Raw genomic sequence first — 13018 nt, 5'->3', positions numbered from 1 at the left:
CATATTGGTTTCTACCACAGGGAGATTTGTGAGGACTTAGTTGACAAACATCACATTTGGGACCTTCACTTGCCTGACCACTGAAAGAGTAGAGGGACAATCTAGTCTTTTCCCATCCACTACAGATTATTGATCCATTCAGAGACTACTGAGAATCACTTGTGTTTAATACAGTGTGTATGTACACCATTCTTCACATTTTAACTCTCTTTGAAGCTGGGCTGCTGTAGCTCACTTGAATCTGGCAGGCTACAGGTGGCGTCTAGCTCACCATTTTCAGAAACACCATCTCTTTCTGCTACATGGCCAAAAAGCTATGCCCCGACTGGAGTGCTACTTTGTTATCTACTGAAGGTAAAAACATGTTTTAAAAGTGAAGGGGGCAACGGTTGAAATTGGTTGTGAAAGCCACATCCTGAACAGCCAGTGATTGGTTAAGGGTCTGTCCAGTATTTAGTAAGACACAAAACATGAAAGAACTTCCTTCAGTAAAATGTGCTCAAAATGTTTTTTTCTTGAATCACAAACCTATGAACAAAACACATAAAAGGTATTCTTAAAAAAAAAAAAAAAAAAAAAAAAAAATCAGGTGAAGCCTAAAACTCTTCATAGTTTTAAAGAAATGAATACAGCTTATATACACAAACTCAAAGGCTACTTAAAATACACCTTAATAATGAATCTTCATTAATTTGATTTCTTGAAAGGACCTGTGACCATATCATACAACCGAGTTCATACAATCATTTTTTCCATTTTCTTGGAAGCAAAAAAAAAAAAAAAAAAGAAAAGAAAAAAAAAAAAAGGAAAACAAATCCAACCTGGAATAGTAGGTGATATTCATTGCGACTTGTTTTCTGTGCACATTTGTTTGTATGTGTGGACTGGAGAGAAATTTCAATATCTTTTGCTTTTTGTTAACTAGAAGGATGTACAAATGTGATAAAACTGAAACAATCTCTCTCAATACTCTTGATGGGTATGAAAAGATTCAAACAGTGAAGCAGTACAACAATTTCTAATCTCAGAAAACATGTCCTCATTTCAACCTGCCATTCTGTTCTGGACATGTCAATCACAATAGTTCCTTAACTTTTCTATATATATTTATATATCTTTTTGTACGAAATCCTGTTTTTTGAAGTTGGAAAAAGAGAAAAGACCCAAAGTCTATGAGGAGGGGGGGTCCAAAGCTTGCAGTCTGCCTCAGAGTACAACAAAAAAAGTGTCTGGTGTTTGTCAAGTCAGTCTGTATGCATTGTCCTTGTCCATATATTTGTCCCACGATGCCCCACCCAATCTCAGTTCCATTCAAAACTGGTCTCCACTGCATCCAGATTTGTTTCCATCAGTCTTTTGGAGAAAGGTGGAGAGGGGAGGAGCAGCAGTGGAGAAGGGAGTGGAGGGAGAAGGAGGAGGAGTCATCAGCAGTGTTTACGGTGTGGTCTCTCGGAGGCATCCTGTTGTCCCGGCCTGCCCCGGCCTTACCTCCCCTCACGTCAGGACAGTGCTTCAGAGTGAGGGAAAGCAGATCAGGAGGTGGGGATTTGTGTCATAGGAGAGGAGGAGGTTGGCTCTGCCAGTCTCCAGTGTTCAGCAGTCAGAGTCTAGGTCCCTCCTCCTTCACCCCTCCCCTTCAGAACATCGAGCGAGGAGACTGAGAGCGTTGTGAGGAAAAATAAAAAGTGGGCCGCTACTACGGCGATTGTGTGGCTGGACTGCTTTGGGCAGAGCTGGGGGACAGACTGGGGCTGCAGCTGCCTGGGGGGGCGCCACTTGGCCGGCCGCCTGCAGCACCACTTTCCAGACCTTCTGAGTTCTCCAGCATCTCCTGGATGAGAGGGGGCATGGAGCCGGGGATCTCCATCTTCAGGGTGATGACACGCTCAGCTCCTGCAGAGGGGGTTGGACAGAGACGAGAAAACATAAGCTACCAAAGTTCTGACAAAACACATTTTAGATATCACTTAATTCTTTCTCCTGTGCTCCATTTTAACATAATGTGAAATGGAAAAAAAGCAAGAAAAGCTTTACATTTTTAAACACATATAAAATGTCAAGATTATAAAAGTTATCAACAACGTTTCAACCAAACTGATTAACTTATATTTCTGTCTTAATTGACGGATAACCACTAGTGTAGACCACAGACCTTTAGCACTGATGCTTCTCAGATCAGTGATCTTCATCAGCATCTTGGGGAACATGTGCGGTTTGTGGGGCCTCCTCTTCCTCACGTAAATCTTCAGCGCCTCCAGAAGGGGCTCCTGCAGGACGTCCACCTTCTCTGCCTCCTCCAAGTCCTGACGATCTGTGGATTAACACAGGTACAGAAAAAAAACATGTCAATGCTCTCCTAGTGTCGTGATTATAGTTAGCCACTAGGTGGTGCTCAATGAAAGAGCACAGCATTGCCAGCCTTCTCCTTTTTCATCCATAGGGTGTCACTCAGTCTTAGTATAGGGGTCATAGACAATGAGAATGGGAAATAGGTTTTAAAGGGGCCTGTCGTACCTCCACACAGCAAACAGATGGCACTGAGCAGCCCTGTCTCTGCATCGTCCATCTCCAGAGGAAGGAGCTGGTTGGCGAAGGCAAAAACCAGGTCGGTGAGGGGACCAAAGCCTGCGTTGTGCATCTGGGTTCGGTTTAGCGTGAGTCCATCTGAGAAAGTCATGGTGTCTTGCTCTGGTGTGTAGCGTGTACAGATCCGCAGTATCTGTGGACAGCAGAGGCAGAACAGGTGGTTCAGCGTTTAACTGGGCAGCTGGTTAGAAATATCGAACCTCTCGTCTACTCCTTTTTAAAAAATCTGGGTGTTTGGTGAAATTTTGTGGAAACAAAGATAGGTGTTGTTGTTCTTACCAGGATGTCCAGACAGGCGGCTTTGAGCAGAGTGATCTGGTCGGCAATAGTGAGCGTTGTGAAGCCAGGCAGCTGCTTAGCAAACTCCACCGTCTTTATGATACACTTGGTGGAGAGTTCACTAAACTTGTCCCACAGGTCTACGTCCAAGGACACGCGTCGTTCTGAGCTGTTAGTCTGTAGGGAGGGGAAGAGGTGGCAGCAGTTTAAACATTTGCAGGTGACGGTAATTTACAGGTAACAAAAGTGAACAAATGAAGGGACACACAGACTGTTAGTGTCACGCTACTGACCGTAGTGTATTTGCCCAGCTGGCAGAGAGAGGGGAAAGTATCCTGGTGAGCCTTGCGAACCCTGTCGATCATCTGCTCTGTGTCGGGGCTCAGCACATAGCTCTCCGTGCACTCCTGCTTCTTCTCATCCTTTTTCTTCTTGTTCCGGTCGTTCCTCACCGCTACAGGAAGACAAGGAGAGGAATACAAGGATTGGTATGGTCAAAAGTAACACCTACGCTTGTATTTTACCTCCAAACAGAATCGTTCACACTGTATATCTCAGTTTAAAAAAAAAAAAAACATGTCATACAGTTTGCAAATGTTTTGGTAACGACTGCTTGAAAGGGTGTTGCAACCTGGATACTATATGTCCTGCATTGGCACCGTCTGACACCACCTCAAGGTAAACTGAGATCAAGATCAAAGGCAAAGTCATGAGCAGGACAGGATGTTCCTTCTGTGGCGAACAGCAGCAGCGGCCACAGCTTCACTTCTCTTATCTGATGCTATAACATAAATGTTTTCAGACAGCTCCATTGATGAGGGCTATGCTAATGGAAAGAAGGGGGGGGGGACCTTGAAATAATCCGATGTCATTTCCCTCTGGGCGATCTGGCTGAGAATAGTCTGCTCACCCCAAATGACAAAAAACGCTAGGCAGGGTGCTTAGCATTGGAATCCCATTACAGGCCCGATCCATTTCTCCCAGCACATCCACACTGGGGTGCAGTTTAGCTATTACTTGGGTTGTGTATGTGTGTGTTGAGGGTGGGGGTGGGTTGGGTGAGATGGGGTGCTACTTGATAAATAGTGGTGGGGGATGGAGCTATCCATAAGGCTGACAAATTGCCACAGCTTTCATTAGGGGTCCCGGCTAATCTAATAACATAATATGACAAATATCCTGCCTCTAATGGTTTTAAAAGGGCTCGGCTGCTCAGCCCATACCGGAAAAAACCTTGCAGCTTTCTCTCTCTCTCCGTCACACATTTCTCCCTCTCTTGGTTATACAACACGCTCTCGCTTTCCTTGTTTGCTCCGTTCTCACCAACGCACGCAATCTCTCCTTTCCAAAATTGTATTGCTTTTGCTTTAAATCATCCCCCTTTCCTAATGTCATCTCTATCATTTCTCCAATCTCTACCTCCCCTCGGGGTACCTGAATTTCCCCTAGCCACTGACCTAAGATCAGATTTTCCTTGTCTTAATCCTAACCTTGACCATTAAGGGCCAGAGCGCTCAGGCTGATGGGAGATCAGTGTCTGTGACAGAGGGGCCTGGCCCGGGGCCAGGCAGGGATGCACTACTCGGTGCTGCTGCTCATTCATCAGCCCACAGACAGGCCTCCCTGCCTGGGAGAACATGAAGGGAAGGAGGAAGGCGGGGGCTGGAAGTCTGATGCTGCACTATGTTACTGCTAAGCACTGCTCGCCTCAACAAGAAATGAAGAAGACCCTGCTGTGCAGACAGAGCAAGGCAATGTATTATTTGCCAGCATTTTATTGGTACTCAGGCAGGCTAATGTAACCATAGTCACCAATACACATGTGGACAGAGCAGTAAAATGCGAAAACTGACACATCAAAAACAGCATATTATAAACACCATTTCAGTGAAAACGAGCAAATCAGTACAAAGCTTTCCACCTCCATTTGCTTTAATGAGCTAATTATGACTCTGTAGTGAAGGAGCGTCCTTTTAAACAACCACCAGCTTTTGAGGCCAGTTGTATAAAACTGTAGTAAGCTGCTGAACATATCTGGGCCAGCCCTGCTTATGGCGCTGATTGGGAATCTGTGTCCTTTCTGCCACGAGGGGAGGGGCGGAGAGCTGCAAAACAATCGATGTCCAATTAATTCACAAATAAAAGTGGGGCATCCCTAGCGCCCAGACATTGCCCGCGCTGACAAATTGGCAGCACAATCATAAGCCGCACAACACAATTTAATGAAGTCATTAAAGAACTATTAGGCACGACTGGCGATCTGTCATGGCGAATTGCCACATGCAATAACTTGAGGAGGAGGGGGGATTGTAGCAGGGGAGCTGAAATGAAAGAAATACTGCCTTGCTTTTTTTTTTTTTTCCTTATTGTGTGTGTGTATGTGTGGACACAAATGTGCGTTTTGATGTTCGTGTGGATGTTAACTTCAAGCAATGCATCTTTCAAAATGTATTATGAGAATATGAATGCTAATGCGGGAACTTGCATCCTGAATTGTTTGTGGTTACATGTCCATTGCATAAAAATGATTTACAAGAGCTGGTGTGTAACGTGTACAGAATACTGTGTGACACACACACACACACACACACACACACACACACACACACACACACACACACACACACACACAGCCATCACTCAATCATTTGTCCGTATAGTGGATTTCAGCTGCAACGTGCAGTTAATAGACAATTTCTGTTAGTGCCTCAGTGTGTACGTATTTGTGTATGTGTGTGTGTGTGTGTGTGTGTGTGCGCGCGCGTGCATGTGTGTGCGTGTTTGTGTCGTTGTACAAGACAGAGAGGTAGGCAGACAGGGATAATTCGTGTGAGGAAAATTAAAGCACTGGCAGCTCGTCCATCACACAGATTAAATTCAATGGAAAGATAAAAATGTCAATGTCCCCCCCCTCCCCTCCCGCTCCTGCTGCTTGCAGCGCAGAGCCACCGTCGACAGTGATGAAACTTTCTCCCTCCCTCTGTCCTCCAGCCTCTCTCACCCCCCCCCCTCCGCTCCCTCTCAACTCCCGATTTTCATTCTCACTCACACTGGGTTCAATACTCTTCCCTCTCACAGCCTTCATCTTGCTCTGCTATCCTGCCTCTCTGGCTGATGTTATCCTCTCCTCACCCTGTTCTCCATCATTCTTTGCTACATCTTATTTTACTTTTATTACTTTTTCTATCTCTGAATAACACCGTCCTCGAGGAACACGTGGGCGATGGTTTTGAGAGCTTGGCAAAAAAATGGGGAGGGGATGATAAAGGGAGGCAAGTACTGAGGGGTGGCAGCTGCTCTGAATTTTAACATAAAAACATTGTGGAGGATTGTGTAACTGAGCCATATGATCATCCCAAAAGTACAAAAAAAAAAAAACTAAAAAGAAGAAGTGTCAGCAGAGGGAATTAACTTTTTGCTCTAACAGACATGCTTTAAATGCAGCTTCATATGTGCATACTGCAACTTCTGCTTCTCATTTTTGTCTCGCATACATTAGAGTCTACTAGGCCAGTGTTCCCAGTGTCCCGGCTTATAACCCTTTACAACAAACAAAAGCTAACTGGCAATCTCTTGTGAGAATGTACATTTTTCTATGAGCTAGCAAAGAGCTGAGCAAAGAATGATTTTTGACTTCCCATATTTTTTTTTATTTGAATAGTGTAGAGGCATGAGGACGTGAAACTATGCAGAGCTCAGTGAGTAAAAAGCAAAGTCAAGAGTTGAAATGTGTGTCTGACTGCTTTCTGCAGCAGAAATGTTTACTTCTTTCTAACTTGTAAATCACCTCATGACCCCTTGGAGAGATCCCGACCCCCATGCTGCGAACCACTGTACTATGCTAAGTGTGCACGCATGAGTGAGCCAATGCTTCCAAACATTATTCAAACATTTCACTTTATTTTTAGACAAGCATTTATGGTATGCTATTCTTAATTTTAGCCATGATCTTGGTCGTCTTTAGCCACACACTGTCAGGTTAATAATAATGTGGCTCTAGCCTACACTACCGGCCTTTCCTTGCAACCCTCCACTTGCTCCCAACATACACCCCCCCTCCCCCCCTCCTTCTTCTGATGCCATCTTGCTTGGCATTGCCACCTGGCAGCAGGCCTGGCGCTGTCATCTGGAGCTGTCTGCCGGCAGACGCAAGGTCACCCAGACGTCCCCTCAATGCTAGCAGGGGGGGGGGTCCACCTTCTGTGTGTGTGTCTGACAGAGAGTGCATGGTGTTTAAGTGGAGCTGTCCAATTGTTTTCCTGTTAAAGCGTCCTTTTTATTCATACTAGTTTGTGTCAGTCACCTTGTATGTGCATAATTTGAGTGTGTGTGCATGAAATTACGCACAAGTATGCATTTGTGTGTATGTGTGTGTGTGTGTGTGTGTGTGTGTGTGTGTGTGTGTGTGTGTAAGAGGCAGGGAGACTCCCTGCTGGGCCCAGATGGCCAGCCTCTCCTTCCTCACCAGTCCAGACTACTTTCACTGGCCAAAGTCACTGCTGAGGACACAAGAGGAGCAATCTGCACACTCTGCACAAAATGACCGCAATCGGAAAAAGGCAGAACTATTAAAACCAAAACCAGCTGAGCAAAGGTGGGTCGAAATCTAGCCAATAATAAAATTTCCAGCTTGGAATCCTGTCAAAAACCCGTTTATGCCAATTTTTTGCTCACGCAGTACTACCTCGTCACCACTAGATGGCTCTCCAACTCCAGTCTATCCCCCTATTGTATGCTGGGTTGCAACTGTGTGTGTGAGAGTGCGTAAAAGAGCCGGCTGCTGTGATCCTTCTAACCATGATTAATGGCCCCATTCAAAGGTAAGGAGCTCGGAGGATAACTTCTTTTACTGTAAACCACAGTGCTGTGGCATGGGGAGCGCTCCCTGCACTCGCTGCACCGCAAAGATGAGGTAAATAGCGCTGGGAAGACGGGAGGCGGAGAGGGACGGAGCAATGGAGGCTGAGTGCATGTGTGTGTTTTAACAGACGTGAGCCTGTGAGAGGAGGAGAGGTGCTACACTTTCTGTCCACAAATGTATATTATTAATATATTTCCTATTACTGAGTATTTAACAGTATTTATGGGTCCAACTGTATCCTATACACATGAGTGAGTGTTTGTCTGTGTGTGTAAGAGAGTGTGTCATGTGATCAGGCTGAGGTAGAAACCCTGTTGGCCTCTGAGTTCTCTGTGGTCACACCTCTACCAATTACTTTATCAAGTCTGACTGCCTGTGCGTATGTGTGTGCATATGTGTGTGTGTGTGTGTGTGTGTGTGTGTATGTGTGTGTGTGTGTGTGTGCGTGTGAGTGTGTATGTTCACACAGCCCCTGGGGTGCAATGATGGGAGCAGACGCCTGCTCTTTCACTCTCGGCAGGTGAGAACATATTCATCACAGAGGCCTGCCAAGCCTGGCGACACCCTGACTGTTACTGCCAGTCTGCATCACGGCTGCCCTTTGTCTCGCTTTTACAGCGGATATTTTCTTCAAAGTAAAACTACAAGAATCAGCTCAAAGGGTAACAGCTAACAGGGAATAGTAACAGCTTTGATTTCACTCTGACTTTGTTATGATAAACACCAAAGGTCAGAGAATTTTCTCATTAAAAAAAACTGATGGGATCTGATCGGATACCACATGAACACTAAGTGCAGTCATCAACTAATGACAACATAAGTGTGTACACGCTGGAATCACTGCCAAACTGATGTGCTTGCATCAATAGTGAACAGTTATGCAATGTCAGTAGTGGAAAAAATGTCAACAAATGCTTCAACTTAAGATTTTCTGCAGGGGTCACAATCACGCTAACCCCTCTGGGATTAAACAACTATGATGAAATCTGTGCTTTGCCCTAAGAGCCCTGTGGGAGCAGGGCTTTCTGGGTAATTTGGTTTTTATACTTACACTCCTTGGACATCCCCACTTCCAGGCACTTCTGCAGCCGACAGTACTGGCAGCGGTTGCGGGTGACTTTGTTGATGATACAGTTCTTCTCCCGGTGACAAGTGTACACCATGTTCTTCTGGATGCTTCTCCGAAAGAAGCCCTGCGTGACAGAAAGACGGAGACGAGGGCGATGAGGAGACGGGACAGGTTTTGGAGGAGGGTTGGGCGGTAAGAGAGGAGCAAGGGAAACCGGACGGTCTAAGCAAATCGAGCAACAAATTACTAAGCAAATACAGTTGTGCTGTTTGTTCTAGTGAATCCACCTGTCATATGGTTATCTGCCAACACTGCTGCTTTTATTACATGTTTCGGTTGCCTGTTGCTGATATCTTGCCCATGTTTACAGTGTCCTCTTTCACCCAGTTCCCAACAAAAAAACTGTAAAACACTTGCAAGGTTAAAACATATTAAATTAAAAGGAGGCCATGCAGAATGGCCATATGCAGCTGCAATTAAAAGGCAATGAACTACGAAACAGTTAAGTCCTTAAAGGGCTTAACCCTTGACAGAGGACAGAGACTAATAGTCATTTCATGAGGGTGCCACCTGTTCGTTTACACAACACAAAAATGCTTTTCGAGGTGATTCAGGTCTGAAGGTTTTTGGGGCAAAAGGCACAGGGTGACTGGGTGCCATGTAAGCACGGCCTCGTTTACACAGCCAGAAATAAGCAACTGTAGATCCAGGCCAAGCGCAGAAAGAGAGCCGATTGGCTGGAAATGATGTGGAAGAAACAAAAAGGAATCCCTCTTTTCCCGTGTTCCCCTTTTCAACTTAACGGGATCAAAACAAATCAGAGAATGGATTTAAAAATGTTGTCCAAGCGTACGGGGCGGGCGAATTATAATGAGCTCATCTTCGGTCACTGGGCAGAAATGGGAGATCTTTGGGGAGACAAAATATGTTTTGATTGCGCAAAAGCGAGACATAGAAACGGATCAAAACACGCCTCCCACATGAAACACACATCCCTCAGTAATAATTCAGATCCTCCCCTTATGAACTTTAACAGCCGCTTTAACTGCCAAAAATAAGATAACAATATTGGGTCATAAATTAAGTGACGACAAAAGTCTACAACAAGATAGCTAAGCCTTAAATAAGAAACCACAGCTGGGGTTTCTGATATGAAGGAGAAAACTGACCCTATCTTTTCATCAAAATTAGGTACCTTTAAAAACCTTTGCCTTTAAAACCATCTCCCATTATGATTTTCTGATTTTGAATAATGTTAACATAAAAATTGTGCGTTGGAACGAAAAAGCCATCTAAATGCTCCCCATGTGTTACACAGAGTAAAAAACGACAAACCTTTTGGAAATCCATGCATCACAACTTATATTCTCCTTAATTCAACTCAACCCCAATAAAATCAATGTTAACCTCTGTGCCCTTATTGCTTAAACATGCCTTGTGTGTCAAAAAGATAAAAAGAGGTTAATGCAAATCAGCCACAACTGAGTGAGCACTCAGCAAGCACAGCTCGGGACAAATGTAATACAGGTCAATGTCAGTATTGATGTGACGCAGTGGGACATGGGTTATGTGTTGTTGGGTAGCAGGGTGGGTGGGGTCAGCTACAGCTAGAGGGAGGTGGGGTGGAGTGTGGTGTGGTGTGGTGTGGTGTGGTGTGGTGTGGCGGGGTTGCTGCCAGGGAGCCCCATCCCATGCCGAAGGATTAGCTTTGCTAGCCGACAGATGGCCGGTGGACCTAAGCCCGCAATTTGTCCTTCCCGGATCACCAGCCTCTTCTCGTGTCTCCCGTACGCCACCACAGAGTGGAAGTGATTCAGCCTTCTGATGTTCTACGAAGAGGAAGTGTGTATTCTTTGTCATGTATCAGTTTAAGCAAGGTGCAACCAGTGTGCGTGATGGGACTGATTACACATGAAGAGGAAGTGTTTCAGGCCGTAGAAGGTCACCTCATCTAACCTTTGTCCTGACTTCATTTGCTCTCCACCCTGTTGTCACATAAAATATATTATTATTAATGTTGAGAAACAGCAGATCCCTGCAAACTGCTATCTCCCGCACAACTAAGTGGAGGGAATAAGACTTAGGTTGACATTAATTCTAGCAGCTGATGCTGAGGGATAAAGTCTGTGGTCTTTGTGTGTGCGTGTATCATGTCCTCTTTGATCCGACGGTGCCCTGACCCTGACCCTAGTGTCACCAGGGGATTGGCCCACTCCCTCCTGACACCATGAGTCTCAGGTGCCCTCTCACAGGACCTCCTGATTGGCTGTTCCTTCTGGCTCGTGGGCCAGTTGATTGTTCCTACGCCCCCTCCCCTACCACCCTTCTTTTAGGAGTCATTGCTTCCTGCAGCCCTTAAGCCTCTTTTTGTATCACCGCTTAATCCACCCGGCGACAAGAGCCCTCAGCGGGCCTGTCAGCCACCCTGCAGTGTTCAGAAGAGATGAGAGCCGCAAGAAGAGGGAGAGGGAGGGAGGGGTGAAAAAGAGGAGCGAACGGTTACAGCACATACATGATTGCATGCACGATGTGCTCTTCAATTCACAGCTGTCTACCTGCCGATCGTTACGAGCCTCATGCATATATGAGTGCGTGCATGAATTCTGCTTTGCTTGTGTGCGAGAAAATGCTTCATTAAGAGGGAAATAGGGGAGGGGGTCTGGGGTTATGGAGTTCACAGGGAAGCAGAGGAATCCTCTCTTACGTGACTTTCACACTGTGCCCAGATTAAGAGTGCGTTCCCAGCCTCCTACTGTGCATGTTGTGTCGATGTGTGTGTGCCTGTGCCCCTGCCGCTATTACTAAGCAGCTATTGCTACAGCCCACAAATTAGTAAAGACGGATGCTTTGTGAGAGGGCCATCTGAAAAACGCTGCAAATAGAGGACATTCATGCAAAAAGTGGCAGATAGGGACTTTGGAAAAACGGTCGCTTCTCTCCCATTGCAGCGGATACCAGGAGGAGAGGTCGCCTGCCGCGTGCTGCCTTGCCTTCAAGATAAAAACATAAACATGAGGGGGTGGGCATGCAAATTTAATGTTTAGGGGGTAATATCTGCAGGGGAAAAAGAAGTGCAATGCCGTTGAGTATGTGCGGGCGGCAGAACTAAAAACAACAAACGAATGAGCTGTCTCCAAGTAGCACAGCTCAACTTCCCCGCTCCCGTTTCCTCTGTTCGCTGCAGCCCCCAGGAAATGCCTTTGTAGTTTGGCATGCTGCAGCAAAGCAGACGCTGCTAACCCCCGACTTACCCCAGTCTCAGATGAGGCAACCATATACATTCACATGCCTGTAGTGTTGAATTATTGAGTGTGCTATGCCAAGTCATCTCCTCTGAAGTCAGAGATACGGAGAAGGCATCCTGAATTTTTCAAATTAGCACTGCGGCTGTTGAGGGGGGCAGACAGCCGGCTCATGGACAGACAACTGGCAGCTAGCTGTCCAACTAGGGACATCTTCATAGTTTAAGGCAACATTTCTAATGATTAGTCCTAATGAACTCTTTACTATTCAGCAGAGCAGAGTCCAGTACCAGTTATCAGGTAATTAAGATAAAGGTAATTAAGGAACAGGTGAACATTCATGGTTCATCTATCACCTGATACTCTTATCACTGTGTTTCAATTGCAAATATAATGGAGAATTTTAGATTATTGACCTTTGTTTTCACATCCGAGACAGTATACAAATATGATCATAGCTATATTGTATTGTCCTGAGTTCAAGCCTGAGACCTTTGGCCTCGTCCCAAACAGTTGCTTCACTGTTAAAACGTCCCATTCCAAGGTGCAACCACCTCCACATACACTTAAAAGCTTTTTCTTCTGCGGTTAATCAGTGTATCCGATTATTCTTTCAGCATGTTATTGAAGCGAATGTTTACCACTTTGCTGCTGTTTGTACTCCGTCTTTATGCATGTGGCCTCTCATCTCTAAAAATAATCAAACTCAGCCATAATATATCCTGGAAACTAATTACATTCAGCAGAGGAGGCAGGCAGAGCTTCCTGTTGGGGTTGTGCAGAAACATTATATGAAATTAATGCCAAAGGCTGAGGGAGCTGAAATTTTTATCCTACCTGAGATGTGGTTATTTCACATTTCAGGCTGCAGCGAGTGTTAACAACTGAAGGTGATACTTAAATCATTGTTTATCATTGTTCTGAAATCATTTGCACTGAAAATCGTCTGTTGGCTGTTAGATTAAAACATCAGTGAACTCC

At 45.4% G+C, this 13018-nt stretch overlaps 1 protein-coding gene across 2 annotated transcripts in view; it reads right to left on the bottom strand.

Annotated features, from left to right (window-relative positions):
- Positions 1–807: 807 nt before the first annotated feature.
- rara (retinoic acid receptor alpha) overlaps positions 808–13018 on the bottom strand; it is a 77902-nt gene continuing 65691 nt past the window's right edge. For both annotated transcript variants that reach the window (XM_022742607.1, XM_022742606.1), the window contains exons 3-8: positions 8778–8919; positions 3159–3319; positions 2866–3042; positions 2515–2719; positions 2153–2311; positions 808–1893 (exon numbers count right to left, since the gene is read on the bottom strand). In XM_022742607.1, coding sequence (XP_022598328.1) covers positions 1697–1893; positions 2153–2311; positions 2515–2719; positions 2866–3042; positions 3159–3319; positions 8778–8919 — 1041 coding nt within the window. In that variant the 3' untranslated portion in view covers positions 808–1696. The remainder of the gene's footprint in view (positions 1894–2152; positions 2312–2514; positions 2720–2865; positions 3043–3158; positions 3320–8777; positions 8920–13018) is intronic.

Source organism: Seriola dumerili, unplaced genomic scaffold, assembly GCF_002260705.1.
Source record: "Seriola dumerili isolate Sdu_G_001 unplaced genomic scaffold, Sdu_1.0 BDQW01000068.1, whole genome shotgun sequence".
Lineage (NCBI taxonomy): Eukaryota > Metazoa > Chordata > Actinopteri > Carangiformes > Carangidae > Seriola > Seriola dumerili.
The sequence above is the reverse complement of the archived record's forward strand: the minus strand, read 5'-3'. Positions and strand labels throughout refer to the sequence as shown.